The sequence below is a fragment of the Panthera uncia genome, assembly GCF_023721935.1.
Source record: "Panthera uncia isolate 11264 chromosome C1 unlocalized genomic scaffold, Puncia_PCG_1.0 HiC_scaffold_3, whole genome shotgun sequence".
In the NCBI taxonomy this organism is placed as follows: domain Eukaryota; kingdom Metazoa; phylum Chordata; class Mammalia; order Carnivora; family Felidae; genus Panthera; species Panthera uncia.
In genome coordinates, this window is record NW_026057584.1 from 78,196,915 (window position 1) to 78,216,728 (window position 19,814).

At 39.7% G+C, this 19,814-nt stretch overlaps 1 protein-coding gene across 1 annotated transcript in view; it reads left to right on the forward strand.

Annotated features, from left to right (window-relative positions):
• The window catches only part of NEB (nebulin), a 202,298-nt gene that overhangs the window by 177,694 nt on the left and 4,790 nt on the right, over window positions 1–19,814 (forward strand). Inside the window, exons 132-146 of the mRNA XM_049615651.1 lie at window positions 2,175–2,279; window positions 2,823–2,927; window positions 3,584–3,676; window positions 4,925–5,017; window positions 7,216–7,308; window positions 7,800–7,892; window positions 13,034–13,126; window positions 14,871–14,963; window positions 15,262–15,354; window positions 15,678–15,770; window positions 16,813–16,920; window positions 17,027–17,210; window positions 17,516–17,608; window positions 18,495–18,659; window positions 18,968–19,074. Of these exons, the coding sequence (XP_049471608.1) occupies window positions 2,175–2,279; window positions 2,823–2,927; window positions 3,584–3,676; window positions 4,925–5,017; window positions 7,216–7,308; window positions 7,800–7,892; window positions 13,034–13,126; window positions 14,871–14,963; window positions 15,262–15,354; window positions 15,678–15,770; window positions 16,813–16,920; window positions 17,027–17,210; window positions 17,516–17,608; window positions 18,495–18,659; window positions 18,968–19,074 (1,611 nt within the window). The remainder of the gene's footprint in view (window positions 1–2,174; window positions 2,280–2,822; window positions 2,928–3,583; window positions 3,677–4,924; window positions 5,018–7,215; window positions 7,309–7,799; window positions 7,893–13,033; window positions 13,127–14,870; window positions 14,964–15,261; window positions 15,355–15,677; window positions 15,771–16,812; window positions 16,921–17,026; window positions 17,211–17,515; window positions 17,609–18,494; window positions 18,660–18,967; window positions 19,075–19,814) is intronic.

The window sequence follows — 19,814 nt, forward strand, 5'->3', positions numbered from 1 at the left end:
CATTCTTGGGGCTGTGAGAGGCTTGCCAGCTGTATAACCTTGAGCCTTTTGACACTGCTGATCTTTCAAGAAAACCCCAGAGTGCAGGCCTTTTCCAGGGAAGAATTAAATCACTTACTCTGTTCTCCTGGGACTTTCCTCTGCTAGTTCCTCAAGGCATAAAATATGGCCAGACGAGTTACTTCCCTCCCAATTTAAATTAGTATTTACCTTTCAGTGATGTAGTAGTGCTGGTGCTTTCTACAAAATTGCTTCTTGGTTTCCAGTGAAAAGTACATATTTTATAACTTCTAAATCTCATACTTGGGGGTTAATGCAAACAGTCTAAATGGACCCACAAATTCAGGATAATATATTAAATACTTTTTTTTTAATTTTTGTTTTTAATGTTTATTTTTGAGAGAGAGAGAGAGAGAGAGAGAGAGAGTGCGAGTGGGGGAGGGGCAGAGAGAGAGAGAGAGAGAGAGAGAGAGAGAGAGACAGAATCTGAAGCAGGCTCCAGGCTCTGAGCCATTAGCACAGAGCCTGATGTGGGGCTTCATCCCGCAAACTGTGAGATCATGACCCAAGCTAAAGTCTGGCACTCAGCTGACTGAGCCACCCAGGTGCCCCATATACTAAATACTTCCTAATGCCAGGGATCTGGGACTCTTGCCTCTCATAACACCCCCAAGTTCCAAATACAAACTGATCACCCCTCTTAGTGACCATCACTAGCTTGGCCAAGCAGTTAAGGCAGCTTTTGCTCAATGTTAAGAAAATAAGAGGAAAAGAAAAGGGCACCTGGGTGGCTCAGTTGGTCGAGTGCCCGACCTCGGCTTAGGTCATGATCTCACGGTTTGTGGGTTTGAGACCCACATCCGGCTCTGTGTTGACAGCTCAGAACCTGGAGCCTGCTTCGGATTCTGTATCTCCCTCTCTCTGTGCCCCTCCCCTGCTCGTTGGCACTCTAACTCTCAAAAATGAATACACGTTAAAAAAATAAAAGAAAGGAAAAGAAAAAAGAAGGACTGGTCTTACCCCTTTCCCAGAAGAAAGAAAACTCTTTGCCTTACATTTGTGTAACTAAGAAAATTCATTCAGGTTACTTTTTCCTGAACTGGGAATGTGACGAACTGTTCTTTCCTTCCAGAAATCTTTGTTTTAACTGGCTTCCTGTTAAAAATCTAAACTGAAATCTCTTATTGACTGAAACAGCTATCATCTTTGAGATTAAATCTTTCAACATATAAATGTAATTCATAATGCGTGTGTAGTACAAGTTAGACGAGAGAGCTGTACAAAGAATAGTTTTATCCCCTTGCAAAAGTAGCTAGCCTTTCTGCCACACCCAAACTTCCCTGAAAAGTGGGAGAAACTGGAGCTAAACAAAGCTGGAGAGAAAAGTGAAAGGACTTAGTGACAAGCAATAAAAGAAAAATCTGGTTCTCAGGCAGAGTATGTGTTCTGCTGCAGAGATTAACCAAAGTGAGTCAGTTCTGTTGCAGGGACTGACTGTATAGGTATCTGGCAGAAGAGCAGACCTGTGGGCACAGTGTCCAACCAAAGGCTCGGCAGGGGCAGGAAAGCCTGAGAGAGGTGAAGGCCAGCTCAGAGCCTTGGCCAGTCAGTTGGTCGTAATGCTGTTTAGCAGAGCCCCCAGTGCTGCAGCATCAGAGCCACATTCTGGAAGTACCTGCTGGTCCTGCCTGCCTGGTGCATCCTGTGGCCAGGAACCCCAGCCACACATCAGCTCAGCAAAAATCTCCTTGTCACCAGCTAAGGCCAGCTTTACAGAGGCCTGTTGATGGCTCCTAACCCTCCTGCTTTTCTCTCCCTGCCTGTGGAAGTCCGGCTCCTGGCTGGTTCCCTATCCAGTTCACAGTAGGCACCCCATTGCCAGGAGCCTGGTTGTCCCCTTCCTCGGTGGGCCAGCCAGCGAGGGCCTCCTTCTGCCATCTTTGCCGTGACAGTGGGTCTTACTGAATGCCCAGCCTCAGCTCTCCCAGAAAGAAAAGGCATGGCACTCACTGACCAGAGAGGGCCGTGCTTTAGAACAACCTAATATCCAGGAACAGTCAAAAACCTACAAAGGACTTTCCTTCTGCTGACTGAGCAGGAAGGGCAGTTTTAGGTCCCATTGGCCCATATTCCTGTGGTGTTCTCCATCCTTATTTCTTGGAATCTATTCTCAGAAAAAGTACAAGGAAGATGCAGAGAAGTGCATGTCCTATTATGAGACTGTTTTGGACACTCCAGAGATGCAGAGAGTCCGGGAGAACCAAAAGAACTTCAGCCTTGTAAGTTTTTATTGAATCTAAGACCCAGCCCACTGATCCCTGGGATAAGGCCGGCACTGTGGATGCCTCTGGGCCTACACACTTGGGCCATCCCCCTGCAGTGGGGCTGTGCGGTGGCCCTTTACAACTCCCACCAGTGGCCCAGGAACTGTGTGCTCCATTCTGCTCCGGGATTACCTGATATTTCAGTACCAAATCATAACGTGAAAGACCCACCTGCTACTGTGTTAGTAGCTTCTTGCCACTGCATGTGAACTGTCTCCATCTTCCATTCGTGCTGACATTGGTCTTTTTCAAAATCGATTCAGGAAGGGATGCATTTTTAAGAAACTTAATTTGATACTTTACAAATTTTAGCGTCTTTAAAATTTTTTTATATAAAATTCTTATTAAAGAATTTCCCTTTGGCTATCGGACCATGATTATTGTGGCATACATATTTTTTTTTAATTTGGATTTTAACTTCCTTTACACAATATAGACAATTTAAAATATATTTTAAGATGTTGAGATCTTAACAAGATATTTACTCTTTCTTCATAGCTCCAATACCAGTGTGACCTTAAAAACAGTAAAGGAAAAATTACAGTTGTTCAAGACACGCCAGAAATACTGCGTGTTAAAGAAAATCAAAAGAATTTCAGCTCGGTATATTTACTATTTATTTTCCATTTAATGCTAACCGAATAATTCCATTCTCCTCTGTAGAAATATGCTAGCCTCTTGTTGATTCAGACAATTAACATCTAACCTCCCCAGTTAATACCAGCGGTTATTTGATCGAATTTCCCATACTTTGCTCTAAAAACATCACGCCGGGGACCATTTGAAATAACAACTTAAATCTGCTAACACAGTAACTTTTCTTTCTTCCTAATTTTTTTAATCCCAGAGGAGTAACATGTGTTGTCTTGTTCCATGAAGATAGATTTCTTTTTGACATTGTGATTTCTTTTGTTCTCCTTCCCCAGAATAACTGACTTCACACTTCTTTAACGGATTTTGTGTTTCATATGGGAGGGTTTTCTTTAAATCAACATTTTTCTGGTTTTTCTCATCCTGTGTTAATACAGTACAGTAATCTTAAAAGAGCTCTCAAGATCTGGAAAGTTATCCGTGTTGTATATATGGTAGGAGTTACTGATGCTGATGCAGATGTCAGATCGTCAGATACTCCGGTACCTTGCTAAGGACATTCTCTAGGGTCTTTTGTTTTCACAGAAGCCATGTTTCCTAGTCTTCCTCCAGGAATCGCTGGGCTTTCTCTTCCTCTGTGTAACATTGTCCTGATTGTGAATGGCCAGGTTTTATATAAAGAGGATGTCTCTCCGGGAACGGCAATCGGAAAGACCCCTGAGATGATGAGAGTGAAGCAAACACAGGACCACATTAGCTCGGTAAGGACGCCTCCGTGAACTCACCTGCAGTGTCTTCTGCCTCCCTTTGATAATTTACTTTGAGGGCTGAGCTGCCCTCAGAACCTTTGTCGCCAGGAGCTGCTGGAATGGGTGCCTGTGCTGAGCACCGTCACACAGTCAGTGCGGTGCTGAGCAGGTGTCATGAGGGGAGGTTATGTGTAGGAGATGGAGAGGCTGGTATCAGAGCAAACCAGAGCTAGATGCTGGTTCAAGACGTAAAAACAGATTTTAGTCTGGACTGTTAAAATAGGAGAAAGAGATCAGAGTATAGAACTGGGCTCAATTTCAAACACTGCAAGGAAAGCTAAGAATTTATGGGGCACCTGGGTGGCTCAGTCAGTTGAGCGCCCAACTTTGGCTCAGGTCATGATCTGGTGGTTGACGAGTTCGAGCCTCACGTCAGACTCTGTGCTGACAGCTCAGAGCCTGGAGCCTGCTTCGAATTCTGTGTCTCCTCTCTGCCCCTCCCCTGCTCGTGCTCTGTCTCTCTCTGTCTCAAAACTAAATAAACATTAAAAAAAAATTTTTTTTTTAAAAGAAAAGGATTTATAATTGGGGGTGGGAACAGGGCAGGGGGGTAAGGAGGCAGAGGGAGGACAGAAACTTAGAGAAAATGTCAGGGGTAGGGAGGGTTCTGGCTGAACCTACCTAACCAGATTCTTGCTGGCAGCAGGTGAGGGGGACCAGACTTTGCCTGGTGGGCTAAGGAATTTGGTCAGATAACAAGAGTGATGAGATACCAAGGGTAGGGGGATTCTGGCTAAAGGATTCTTGCTAAATTTGGGCAAATACAGAGACAGACTTGGAAGTCCAAAAGTTGAGGCCTGATTGGAAAGAGGAATCAGAGGACCCTGACTAAAGTTTGGTCTAGGAGAGACTTTTTGTCATTTGTAAGAAAATAGAATATGTTAAAGTAAAAAAATCAACCTTCCTAGATATATACATGTGAATATATCTGTCCTGGCCAAATGAACTATTGGGCATAAGAACATCGGAGTGCACGGAAAGATGAGGGGCTACAGTCTAAGTATGGACTCCTCCTTCACCCCACCCTTAATTGATAGGAAAGAGATCAAGTGTCCTTGTCCATAATTGTTCTCCGACCCAGCATCAGATTGGGTCCCCGTCCACACTAAGTGTAGAGTTTGTATTATTTAAATTGTGACTTTACAAACTGCAGAGCTACTAACCAAACACATGCACATGTTCCCATTTTTATATCTGCAGGTGAAGTATAAGGAAACCATTGGACAAGGAACGCCAATCCCTGACCTGCCTGAAGTAAAACGTGTCAAGGAGACACAGAAGCATATTAGCTCGGTAATGGCCCGTGTGTTGGGCATGTATTTGTGCAACCAGCCACCTCCCAATTGCTACCTACCTTTCTGCCATCCCTTCTTCCTCCTACCAAGGGCTTCCCATGCCTTGAGGAGGGTGTGAATTTCCCTCCCTCCATCCTAGATTAGAAACTTCTGTCTTCACATAATTAAGGAGCAGAAGGGACTTGGCTTCTTGATTAATCATCATGCCTGCAGTTTCTAAAGTAAAAAGTGCCAGCAGTAATAAGATTATCAGAATGATTTCAAGTGAGTTAAAAGATATCAATATAAAAATACAAAATATTACATATATATAATTGCATATATATTGTATTATATATATAATTATATATAATTTTATATAAAAATATAAAATATATAAAAATATATAAACATATATTTTATATATATAAAAATATATATATAAATATATAAAAATATATAAAAAATATAAAATATATATATATAAAATTATATATATAAGATTTTGTGTTACTCTTATATATATCTTTGCGTGAGTATGCACCTCAGGTTATTCTCCCCCATCCAGGAAAACTCTAGGTAGACTTGTGAAGTCTATGCAGGCTTCTCCTCTCCCTTTCAAGATCTCTTGCCCTGTATCGTCTGCTGTCTTGCAAATGCATTGTGTCTCTAAGGTGCCAGCTGTCATTTATCTACCCACAATGACATATAGTGAGCATGTTCTGTATAGGAATTTCAGGCACCTGTGCATAGTGTCTATCTGTGGGGGAAGGGTGTGAGGGATGGGGGTGGTCCCTCACACCTGAAATAATCAGGTTAAGCATATGTTTCTCCTGACCTCTATCAGGCTAGCCTAGCCTCTCCTCCCCACCTCCCAACACTGTGTGCACGTACACACACGTGCACAAACGCTCACTCCCTCAGCTTTCCCATCTGTAAGCAGATTCTAAGCAAAAGCTGGCTACTAGCAAGAGACACTGTGGAGCTTGGGAAATAGTTGATGGCCAATAAAAGGTGACGACCTTGGTCTTATAGGTTCTGCTGGTCTCTGGAGGACTGAACTCTCATTGCCATTAGGAGACCCTTGATATCTCTCTTGCAAACTGCTCATATTCTTTAGATCTCACTCCCTTTTCACTCTTTGCTTATACTCTGGCTTCCTTATGGTACAAATTTCAATCCAGATTTTTGTGACCACCAGTCGAAGAAAACTCCTTTAGTCACTTTTGATTACAACTTCCTGTCTTTCTCTGGTTACGTTTTGTTCTGTTGTCCATGACCAGGTCTGCTGCCTTGCTGGGTAAAGAAACACAAGTTTGTCTAACCCGGTAGATTTTTAAAGATCCCTAAAAGTTTCTCAGCAAAACAAAGATATCACCACTAGTCTGTCAGTGATTTTCAGAATTAATCTGTGACACAAACTCCCACGTTGTTCATGTTGACCCCACCCATGCTCAACTACACCATGGGATATATTTATTTAAAAAGAATTCATTCATTTCTTTAGGCTGACAATTCTTAACATTAATCAAGAGGGAAGAAGGTAAAGAAGGAGGCCAGAGGCTCAAGAAGTTCCTTGCTCTTTTCATTAAAATTTACAGACCTTTGATATGACCCCTAAAAAAATAAGGACATCCCTCAGTTTGAAAACTAGTAATTTACATGATCCAACAGTCATCAGTAGAAATTTCAAGGGAAGAATTCCTGAAAAACACACTGTTTAAATCTTGTCATATTAAGGGCACCTACAGACTAGGTGCCGCCTAGGAATTTTCAGTAGAAAACACAAAACAAAATTCTCAATAAACCTGAAAGAATAGTGTGTCACATGATTATAAGATTTTAAACCACATAACCTATGTATTAAGTACAAATCTACCGTGGACCTACTGATACTAAATGTCATGAAATGGTTAGATTTTTCTCATTGTTGAATTTATTACCACTTTTTAATGAATTTTAGGACTGTATTAAGTGTTGACTATAGAAAATGTGTACTAAATTACACATTTGTGTGTAAAGTAGTCTTCAAGGTAGTAAAATTACTACTTTTGAAGAGGGAACATAAAATTTTGTGGAGTTTCTTTTGCTTATCCCTTGAGTGTCTTATCTGAAAGCAGATTGTTTTTAGGGGTTTCCACCACACAGCCCACACATGTGGCTATAATCTAAAGGATTCATGGTCATTTTACCTTTTTGGCTAATTATCTCCTACAGGTTATGTACAAAGAAAACCTGGGAACAGGCATTCCAACCCCTGTCACTCCAGAGATTGAGAGAGTCAAACGCAATCAAGAGAACTTTAGCTCGGTATTTACAAATATATCAAATAAGAAACTCTATTTCCCCATTTAAAAATTTACCAGAATAACCCATTATCCTTTTTTTTTTTTTTTTTAAAGTAACATCTTAACACTCCTGTGTGTGCGTGTGCGTGTTATTACCTGACCAAAACCATCTGGACTTAAACATAGTGACTCACTTTTCTGATGGTACTTTAACATTTTTAGCGACTGACAAGTGTGGATACTTAGGTCTGAATTACCGTATGGAGAATTAACACCAGATCCCTCATCATTATACTCATTTCCTATAACCAATGTACTTTTTCATCCCCAGAATTAGCATGGTAGACTTCATCATTAAAGTGGTGAAGAAAAAGGAAAAGCATTATCCTTACTAAATTAATTACTCACCAAAAGATTCCCCCTTCACACCAACTCCCTGCCCCTGATTTTCTCCCTTCCTTAATCTTTGTGCCTGTTTTGAATGTCTTTTGGGTGCTTTCTTGTATCTCACAGGTTTTGTACAAAGAAAATTTGGGGAAAGGAACCCCAACACCTATCACTCCAGAGATGGAGAGAGTCAAACGCAATCAAGAGAACTTTAGCTCGGTATTTCTTAGGGGCATAAATAAAATCCCTTAATTCTTATTTAAAATAATATTTTTAACACATTACAAACATATGATTTTTCTCCCTGTAAAATTACTAAATTCATATAATGAAAATAATGATACCAAATATTACCTCAGTTTTCAACCCAAATCTAATTTAGTAGTTACTTGAGTTCTGGTGTGAAATTTTTAACTGTTTTCCCTAAAACATAACTATTGGTCACTTCCTTAAAAACCCATAATATTCAGTGTTCTGTGTTTTTCCCCTCTCAAATCCTCCTTTAATAACAATAAGTGTTTCTAACTGTTGTGGCATAAGTCAAAAGTAAAAATCTAACATCCTTTCAAAAGGTCAGTGTTAATTAGAATTTTATTTGTGCTTATTTTGGCTCTGTTTGATGTTATTTTTTTGTGTTTGTAGCCTTTTGTAGAAGAATGTGACTCTTAATATTTCCATTCATGAGACGACAGAACAATTTACAATAACTCAGAAATGTGGCTCAGTTAGTTTGTGTACCACATCAGATATAAATGAGGTTTACTTTGGAATAGCTTAAGGACGATTGAAAGCTAATGTTTATTTAGCTTCTAATACTTATTAATATTTATTTTATTTCCCCCAACCTCTCTCTCTCTCTTGTTCCCTATTTTAGCATTACCAACAACTCATTATGGATATTAATTTCAATGAACTTGAACACTATTTGATCAGGCCTAATACCTCTGTCTTTGAGAGAAGACCTATATTAGTGACTCCTGCCTGCAGCCTGGCAGCTGTGTCTCTATTAATGCCACTTAGAGACAGACATCCTACTGTGTGTGACGAAATGTCAAAGTGATTGGTTCTATTTCTTAAAGTTGGTCAGGCCTATTTCATGCCATTATGAAAATAAACAAAAATACTTTTAAAGACTAGTTTGAAGGTTAATTACCTAAAAGATGGGTCCATGCTGATGTGATTGTTGGTTTTGTGCACACAGATTTTGTACAAAGAGAACTTGAGCAAGGGGACCCCCCTTCCTGTCACTCCTGAGATGGAGCGAGTCAAACGCAATCAAGAAAACTTTAGCTCGGTATTCAGGAGAAAGCTCCTTTAATTCCATATTTTAAAAATAATAACAACTTTCTATAAAACAAACTTCTCATTAGTCCCTTTAAAATAATGAGTTTAACATTTTTTAATATCATCAACTGGATCCTGTTTTCACGTCTTTTACTTACCATTTGATTCTAACATTTTATACCTTCTATAATAGTCCCTTAAAACTTTTAATTGGTTCCTTTCCTTCTTTTTTCAACTTTTATGTTGCCACTGGGACTTTTGAAGTTCCTTGATATCCAAAAAACCCAAACACCATAGCTCTTATTTACTCAGAACTCTTGTTATTTGATGCTTCTGGGTTAGCAGAAGTCCTAGACATAGGACTTGAGACCACATGCAGAACTAGTGGCTCTTGCTTGGGAGCAGTGGTTACTTTAACCTAGATCCTATCTGGATAAACACAGGACAGAAAAAGAAAGTAGCTCACTGTTGGAACCCAAAGCAATCTTATCTTGATACTTTTGCTGAACAAGCTATTCCATGAATACAGATCCAGACCTTCTGATTTTTTTTTAATATACAAATCAAATCATAAATGTATATTTAATGTTATTTTTTCTTGTATTAATGCTATTGAAAAATTCCGTAATACTCAGTCTGTGAAACTGCTATATAAGGATCCTAACAGTCACTTATGCCTGAGATAGAAAATCAAATATCAACAGGAAAATTTAGCTGGATTTTTTTTGGGGGGAGCAGGTTTGATCCAAAGTGGCTTTTATTGTCAGTTTAAATATTTTCAGAAAGTTTTATTCTTCCACATAGTTAGATCAGTAACTTTCTTTGGTCCCACTGTCTTTTGGTTTTGTTTTCCTTTGTTTTTAATTACTATTCACTAACAACCTTTTGATTTTGTTAAATTGTCAATGTAAATTAATGTTACCTTTGGAATGTTATAGTCATTATTTTCCCTGTGGGGGGATGACGATGATGATGATGATGATAATGATTTCTTCTTTTAGAAGAATTAAGGTTTGCATTAATTTTCAAAACTATATTTTAATTATTTTCTTCTACGTTAGAGTAAGTATACTGTTTATATCTGAGATCGTAATGATCCTGACAGTACTGGGCAATTTTTTTTTCCTACGTAACCATTGTGTTCATTTTTACACAGGTTGCATTTAGGCAAAATTGTCTGGTGGTGCATAGAGCTTTCAAGATTCTGTGTGAAATAAATAGTACTATGTATTAAAACATTACCTTTCTGACTTGGCCACCTCCACAATTTGAATTTACTCAACAAAGACCAATTTTGCTATATTGCATAAATTTGGCCTGGGGATTTAAATATCTATTATTCTGCAAAATAGATGTTCTATGTAGGTAAAATAGGTATTTGTCAATCTAATTAAAAAATAATTTTTCTATTGTACACTAAGCACTTTAGTGCCTTTATGAAATTATTTGTAATTTTTTCCTTAATTCCCAACACAGGAAACAAACATTCAGTATAATATGAGTTGATATTGAGTTGAATACCAAATACACTGGCACGTTAGCTAAGGAAATATGGAGCGTGTTCTCATCCAGATCTGTATTTGAAGAGCTAGGTTGACTTGGTGAATTTGTCTTTCCTGTTTGGTGTCTGTAGTCTCGTACGAGGGTCCCTACAGGACAGATGAAAGGGCTGTTTTGACTGCTTTTGCTTTTTCTGGATGCTCTCTTGTGTCATACAGGTGTTGTATAAAGAAAACCTCGGGAAAGGGATCCCAATTCCCATCACTCCAGAGATGGAGAGAGTCAAACACAATCAAGAAAACTTTAGTTCGGTATTTAAAAGAAAAAAAAAATCCCTTTAACTATTTTTAAACCAAAAATTAATGGCTATAATTTTAATCTAATCAGCTTATCCCAATAAAAACTTTGACATGTCTTGTTCACAACTTAATGCTGCCATTTCCTATGAATCCATTTCCCCATTTTGGTTAAGTATTAATATAATCATTTGACTTATAAAACAAAAAAGTGTTCAGTATTCTATCCCAGGCTTTAAAAACATAACCTTCTCAGTGTCTAAGCACCCACATTTATCCTGCTTTGGCAAATCTGATCTGAATGTAAAGCTTATAAAAATTTATTTAGCAAAGATCAGAATGTTGGTCTCATTTCTGTTCTAACTTTCTCTGCCCCTACTGGTGTTTGTACAGATTTTTTGAAGTTTCCTTTTTTAGAATCTTGTCATTGCTCTCCATTTGCTTTAAAAATAAGTAATTCTCCCAATGTGTTCACCCAAACTAAAAATTAAATACTTGGACTTCTTTTGAAAAGTCAACAAAAGAAGGTTTGTGTAGGTATCTTCATATATACAATGTTTCTAAAACCCAAATACCCTTATGTGGATTATTAATAACATTTCCAAATCAAAAATAACTTCCTGGGTTCTCCTTTTATCTCTTACCCTTTTAATTTTTTTTCTCTTCCTCATAACAAACTGGGGGCACTAATCCTTCCCTTTCATGGTGCACTCTGTTGCTCGGTGCTACAGGGATTTGTTCAAACAACAAAAATAACAAAACTTTCCTTTCCTATCTCTTCATTTTTGCTGCTCTTTCCTGCATTCCCTTACTTATGTCTCTAGGCTCGTACAGGTTGGATCTAAAAGCTTCTGGTGTTTCCTTTCCTCTAACTCATTCTCTTCCTCTTTGCCCTTCTACTCCCCACTTCTCCACAAGTGGGGGAAAGTGGTTGACTGCTCTTTTTGTTCTGGATGCTTTCTTATCATACAGGTGCTATACAAGGAGAACCTGGGGACTGGAATTCCAATCTCCATCACCCCTGAGATGCAGAGAGTCAAACACAATCAAGAAAACCTTAGCTCGGTATTTTGGAAAGAAAGGGAAAAAGAAGATGCCTCGTTTAACCTCGTTATTAAATAGATACTTAACATTTATTCCTTTTTAAAACCCACTACCCTTCCTTTGTTTCTAATATACCTCACTTAACAAAAAGACATACTTTTACATTTTTATGTTACTACTATGGATTCATTTTTTTTTATATTTTAGTTAATTGACTTCTATTCCATCTGGTATTTAAAAAAATATTTAAAAAAAAAAACACCACTGGTCTTTAGTTTGCTTGGATAACAACAAAACTGAGTTCTAACCATCTCAAACCCCCACGTGATTGGGAGGCAGTGTGCTCACAGAAATGGAACAATAACATGAATAACTGACAACCTTTCCCCAGCAGCTGAGGTCCTTGCTGCCGTACAGTCCTCTTCCCCAGCCCAAGAATGGCTGCCATTAAAATAGTTTGTGGCAAATTGTCAACCTGTAACTCCTGTGTCATGTGGTAACAAGGAAGTTGAACTTGTCTTTAAGAATCTTAAAAACCAATGAAATATTACTGATGCCTGTTTTTTCTGGATGATTTCTCATCACACAGGTGTTGTACAAAGAAAATATGGGCAAGGGAACCCCTATACCTGTCACTCCAGAGATGGAGAGAGTCAAACACAATCAAGAAAACCTTAGCTCGGTATTTGGAAAGAAAGGGAAAAGAAGATGCCATTTAACCTCATAATTAAATAGATATTTAACATTTATTCCTTTTTAAAAACCCACTACCCTTCCTTTGTTTCTAACATACCTCACTTAGCAAAAAGACATACTTTTGCATTTTTACCTTGTTACTATGGCTTCAGTTTTTAATTTTAGTTAATTGACTTCTATTCCATCTGATATTTTAAAATATTTTTGTTTAAGCCACTGGTCTTTAATTTGCTTGGATAACAACAAAACCGAGTTCTAACCATCTCAACCCCCCACGTGATTGGGAGGCAGTGTGCTCACAGAAATGGAACAATAACATGAATAACTGACAACCTTTCCCCAGCAGCTGAGGTCCTTGCTGCCCTACAGTCCTCTTTCCCAGCCCAAGACTGGCTGCCATTAAAGTAGTTTGTGGCAAATTGTCAACCTGTAACTCCTGTGTCATGTGGTAACAAGGAAGTTGAACTCGTCCTTAAAATCTTAAAACCAATGAAATATTACTGACGGCTGTTTTTTTCTGGATGCTTTCTCATCACACAGGTGTTGTACAAAGAAAATATGGGCAAGGGAACCCCTATACCTGTCACTCCAGAGATGGAGAGAGTCAAACACAATCAAGAAAATATTAGCTCGGTACTTTGGCAAGAAAAGCAAAAACTACTTCTTTAATGATTTAAAATAATACTTATTAATCCTACTTTTAAAAAACAACTTAAATTTTGTGAATTTTGTTTATCACATGTATCCTTCTTTCCTAGAAGGCTACTCTTAGCTTTAACCCTGTAATAACAAGATTGCTTTAATCCATAAAGTTCTAATATCAGGAAGTAACAGATTTTCCAATAAAATATCCTTTCACTCATCTCTCCCCAAACTTACTCTCTATCTACTATCTTCAAGGTCTCTTTGTTTTATGCACTCATGAAATTTGGGGGATGGGGTAGGTATGAGAGCTCTTTCTGGAACATTGGAGTTGTGATCTTCTTCAGCTTTTGCACCTATGACTTTTGGTTCTAATTTATCCTGTCAGATTTAGACAAAGAGACCTTGGGGAAATAACCCCTGATTCTCTTCTTCAAGGATAATGACATTTCTATTCCATCGGATATTTGTAAATATTAAAAAAAAACAACCCACTTGTCTTTTAGTTTGCTTGGATAACAACAAAACTGAGTTCTAACAATCTCAAATCCCCATGTGATTGTTTGGAGGTACTGTGCTCATAGAAATGAAAAAACTAAGATCCACTAGTGATTTCAGCACATGACTATCAATTTACTTAAAAAGGAAAGTTTCACTCGAACTGTTTTTGCTTTACCAATTTTAATTTTTTTTTTTTTTTGTCTTTAGCGTGGTCTTTAACTGTTAGCTTTAGTAAACCATTTCCTGTAAGCCTGTGCTCTGTGATATTATATATGTTTAGTGATTACGGGGCGGGGGGGGAGCAGAGATTGGGATTCGTATGGGGAGGACACTAGCTCGTGTAAGGAAGAAGCCTGCGACCCCTCACATCAGCGCTATGTGTGGGTTTCTCCAGTACTTGAGCACAGGGCATCAGAATCACCCGGAGCACTTGTTACATCAGATTGTAGGGCCCTGTCCCCACAGTTTCTCATTTTCTGGGTCTGGTGTGGGGCCAGCAAATTTGCAATTCTAGCAAAGCGCTCAGGCGATGCTGAGCTTGCTATTCAGGGACCCCACTTTGAGAACCATTACTTGAACAGAATTCCTTCTCTTGAACATCATTTCCCAAACCCATTCCCCATGAATGACACTGAAGTGAGACACTGAGGTAAAGGATTTATGGTGATGCTAATGATGTAATCGCCGAGAACATTTTTCCTTACTGAGAAGTTTGCTGGTGAACTAAGGTAGGAGACAGAGCACGGATGACAGCAGGGAACAAAAGAGTAGGAGAAATCCTTGTTTGTGGGCCCAGGATTGTATGGATGTGTCTATATACAGAGTTGCTGCACAACCAACCATCCAGTCGCCCACTCCTGTGTAGGGACCGGCCCCGCCTTCTCCGTGTCACTCAAGCGCATTCCCCTACAGTCCTTTCTAGATGATCTGTCTGGTGCTTGAAATTCATGGACTAGTGGGCAAATGAAGGCTGTCTTTCATCCTTTTTGGGGCACACTGCAGTTCTGTCAGGCGGTCTGCCAGGATGTCAGGGCAGGGGCCTACCCTGGAAATGTGTGTCTGGCTGTAACTATACTCAGCTTCCTTTGGAAACATACCTCTTTCCGCCTAACCTTGTTGCCTAAATGGTTTGACACCCTGAACCTCATAACAAATTATCTATTCTGTTTAATCTTTTGGTAACTGTAACTTTTTTTTTTCTTTTTGGCTTTTTGGATCCATTGGACCCGTGTAGGTTTTGTACAAAGAAAATGTGGGGAAAGCCACCCCAACCCCTGTCACGCCAGAGATGCAGAGAGTCAAACGCAATCAAGAGAACATTAGCTCGGTATTGCCTTGAGAAACGAAAGTGCTTTTAACTTTGCAAAGTAACCCCTGCAGTTTGGCCTGCTCCTAACTCCATCCCAGGTTAAAAACCAGCAAAATGCCAATTTTTTTAGAATCTACTGTAAATGACCTACTCCATGTATTATTGCCATTAACTATTTTTTTAAGCTTTCTTCTTGAGAGCCGTTCTCACTAATGTAGTAGATTAAACCTGGAGTTTTCTTCCCCAAATCGCATTATATTTAATAGCCTGAATATTGCCTCTTGGTGATTTTCGGGTCCAACTTTGTATCTCACAGGTGTTATACAAAGAGAAACCGGGGGAAGCGACCCCTACACCCTTTACTCCTGAGATGGAAAGAGTCAAACGCAATCAAGAAAACTTTAGCTCGGTATTTCGGAGAGGAAAAAAGAAATCGTTACCTTTTTAATAAGCCTGGCAATCATGGTTATATCACTAATTTACCTCACATTTTTCCCAGAACTTTTAAGTTCATCTTTACCCACTTAAAAACAACCAACCAACCCCTCCAGCTCAAACTGATTTAATTCTTTCTTCTTCTCTGGCTTTATACAATAACATTTTAATGGCTTTATCTCCCTGATGCGTTTCTTATAGAGTGTGATATAATTGAGCCATAACACAAGCTAGATGATGGTTTTCAGAACTGGTTTTCTGCTTTCTGATGTCTGGATGCTCTCTTGGCTCCTCTAGGTATTATACAAAGAGAATATGAGAAAAGCAACTCCGACACCTGTTACTCCAGAGATGGAGCGAGCTAAGCGCAACCAAGAAAACATTAGCTCGGTATTGTCTAGGATTAAACACAGGAGTAGTGCAACAACTTGGAAAATAACATTTTAACATCATAGAAACACGCCTTTCTCATTCACTTGGAAAGCACACTAAAATGAAAAAAAAGAACTGCAACATCTTGGAAAATAACATTTTTAACACCATAAAAATGTGCACCTTCTCATTCAACTGAAAATTTACATTAAAATTAACACAACTGTGCTTTTAAATTCCAAATGATCATACTAAGAAATAACAAGTTAATTGCCAATGTTTTCTCTTACCTTTATTTTACTCCAAGGTAGTCTTATATAACCAACTAGGTAGTCTTACATAACCAACTGTAACAAATTGACTTCCTAACAGCCTCAATCTTCTGCTCTCCTTTATTTTTAAGGTATTCTATGAAACAGGTAATACTCTGAGGTGGATGCCTTCTTTGGCTTTGGTATTTTGGGTTTTTCATGTCTGGAGGACCTTGATTTCTGTGTTAACATATGGGTTTATGAAATCTGGACATAAACCTGTGAAAATGATCACTTGTTTGGAAGGACAGTTGTTTAGGGGCACCTGGTTGGCTCAGTCAGAAGAGCATGCAACTCTTGATCTCAGGGTCATGAGTTCGAGCCCTGTGTTGGGGGTAGAGATTAAATAATACATTAAACTTTTAAAAAATTAAAAGGATAGTTGTTTTCAATGTCAGAATCACACCTAGTGCCAAATACCATCCAGTCTGCTGGTGCTGCAATTCCCAGCAAATCCAAGAGACCAATTTCTTCCGATCCTCTTTGAAATTCTGTGCTCTATCTCCCTTGGAAATCAGAGTTGCATTTTCAAAGACAAAACTTGTCCTTTCTCTCCTGATGAGAGCCCTGCCCATTTGTCCTCATGCTAATCTGTTCAGCCGTTAGTCAAGGGTATCACTGGGTCTTTTCAGTTGACTCAAGCTTCCCTTCCCAGCTACTTTTATCTCCATGTGCTGGAAAAGTTTTGAGACTTCAGAATTAGAACAGTACCATGACCTGGACTTAATTCATGGTCTCTCCTCTACCAGGTTCTTTATTCTGATAGCTTCCGGAAACAAATACAAGGCAAAGCTGCCTATGTCCTAGACACTCCAGAGATGAGACGGGTGCGGGAGACCCAACGTCACATCTCAACGGTGAGTCCGGGATTCTTCAGGATTGACGGGCCAGCCTGCTGGATCAGGTGGAAAAGGAAATGATCACACCGTCATATTTTTACAAAGTGAATTAATGAAATTTCAGGTGAAATATCATGAAGACTTTGAGAAACACAAGGGTTGCTTCACACCAGTGGTGACGGACCCTATCACTGAACGAGTAAAGAAGAACACACAGGACTTCAGTGACATTAACTACCGAGGTATTCAGAGAAAAGTGGTAGAAATGGAACAAAAACGGAATGACCAGGATCAGGAGACTATTACAGGTATATGAGGCCTACAAGGAAAATCAACTCGAAACTGAGGGGGTAGAAGAACAGGAGTGGAATTACCCATAGGAAGGCAAAGGATAAAGGGACCTCAGTCTCTGTTTTCACTAGTTGTAAAAGAAAACTTATTTCACGGCTTGCAAAGCTGATCTCTCTTCTTTCTTCTGCTTTGTTCTCCTCTGAGAACTAAGCTAAATTGGTGTTCATGGTCCTGTGGTTAATTAAGCTCATGCTTTGCTTTCCAAGATATCAGGAGTCATCCAAAAACATCTGTTCTGATCCTTAATTTCGCTCAATCTTAGGTTTACGTGTCTGGCGTACTAATCCGGGCTCAGTTTTTGACTATGATCCAGCAGAAGACAATATACAATCACGAAGCTTACACATGATTAATGGTATGTTATAGCTTATGACATAAATGTCACCATTTAGTGGGCTAGCATCGGTGACCTCAAGGAAACTCAAGGGTCTTCAGTGTTCTGTTGTCATTCCGCAGAGAAACACCTCCCTGACCGGTGGGACAATATCATTTTCTACGAAAATTTAAATCAGGGAAAGATTGCCTCACTGCCTCCATGTAAATCTCCTTAGGCCCCACTATTATCATTTTGTTTCTCAAGAAAAAGTAGTACATCTTTCTATTGGAGACATAATGGGAAAAAATACATAGGCACTGGGAAGAGAATGAATTTGACCTTTGGCAACTTTCTGAACACTCTTATGTCATCCAGGAAGATTATTAACAAGACAGGCCACATGCCTTTGTGTCTTCTGTTCATGTTAAAATGTAGAATGACACATAGTGTTTGTCCTTAAAGAATTTACACTCTATTCTCCTGATGGAAAGACCAGTAAATCAGTGGTTACACCCTGACACGTGCAGTTTTAAAGGTCTGCACACAAATTGTAGGAACTGAGAAAGGGATCTAAATTAATTTGGAAGTGAGGGAGGGCTTTCTGGAGGAGTTTAACGTGGAGTTTGTGAATTTTGATGAGCCAGGAAAACGGACAGGGTGGAGGGAAGGGGTTGTGGGCCAGGACAGGCTGAGATTTGAAGCGTGGCTGTACCGTTTAGCAGTCACGCGCCCTTCGGTAAGTCACTTCAGCTGTCATGTGGAAAATGAGGATGACAACCACATAATATACAAGGGTTTCGAGGGTTTAATCCGTGGAAGTCTACCGAAAACCACGCTTCGCAAATCCCCCACCCCACCGAACTGAGATTCATTACAGTCAGGCTTTGCTACCGCCTAAGTTTCACGCCTGCTCCCCGCCCCCCAGCGCAAGCGCAGCGCCGGAGCCGGGAGCAGTCGCGGTCGGCCAGCGCGCTGAGCGTCAGCGGCGTCAGCGGCGGCGGCGAGGACAAGTCCGAGCACTCGGAAGCAGCCGACCAGCGCCTCTCCACCTACAGCGACGGCGGCGTCTTCTTCTCAGCCACCTCCACAGGTACAAGTGGGTGGCGCTGCCCTGGACAGTCGCGGCCCGCCCGCTGACTGGGTTACTAGGGCAGATGCTTTCAATTTTTTTTTTTAAATCTGGATTTTTAAAAATCATTTCTAATGATGAGAAAAGCCTAGAACTGTGGAGAAGCACATGAAACCAGATGTTTCATTCATTAACTTTTATTAGAGCCTCCTTTCTTGGAAATCGTTCTTTGTAAGTTAGGGGAAAAGAGAACACTGCTCCACTGACACTGATTAAATGACGTCTAGCCACCATTTCTTCTCGTAAACTACTTTCCCCCTACCGTGTAGCTTACAAACATGCGAAAACCACGGAACTCCCACAACAGCGATCCTCTTCAGTTGCCACCCAACAGACAACGGTATCCTCTATCCCATCTCACCCATCTACCGCGGGGGTAAGTAAGCAATCAGGAGCTTACTGAAATCATTCTTATCTCTTCATACGTGCAATAATGATTATCGCTATTCTGGTCTTTTTTTTAATTCCAAGTTTTAAATTCTAGTTAATTAACATACAGTGTAATATTGGTCTCAGGAATAGACTTTAGTGATTCACCACTTATATAACACCCAGGGCTCATCACAAGTACCCTCCTTAATGCCCATCACTCATTTAACCCATTATATGCCCACCTCCTCTCCATCACCCCTCAGTTTGTTCTCTGTAGTTAAGAGACTGTCTTAGGGTTTCCTTCCCTGTTTTTATCTTATTTTTCCTTCCATGTAATGCTTTTAATACACATCTCATGTTACCAGTAATATCAGAAACCTTTTTTTTTTTTTAATTTTTTTTTTAACGTTTATTTTTGAGACAGAGAGAGACAGAGCATGAACAGGGGAGGGGCAGAGAGAGAGGGGGACACAGAATCAGAAGCAGACGCGGGGCTCGAACTCACGGACCGTGAGATCGTGACCTGAGCTGAAGTCGGACGCTTAACCGACTGAGCCACCCAGGCGCCCCATCAGAAACCTTTCATTACCAAACTCAAGTTAATTAAAAAGCATTATTCAGTGATTTAGAACAAACTAAAGCAAATGATCATTTGGGGCTCATTGGTCCTACCCACTATCTTACTGTATTTGCTGCTTGGAATCTTTTTTTTTTTTTTTTTTTTTTTTTTTTTTTTTTTTTTTT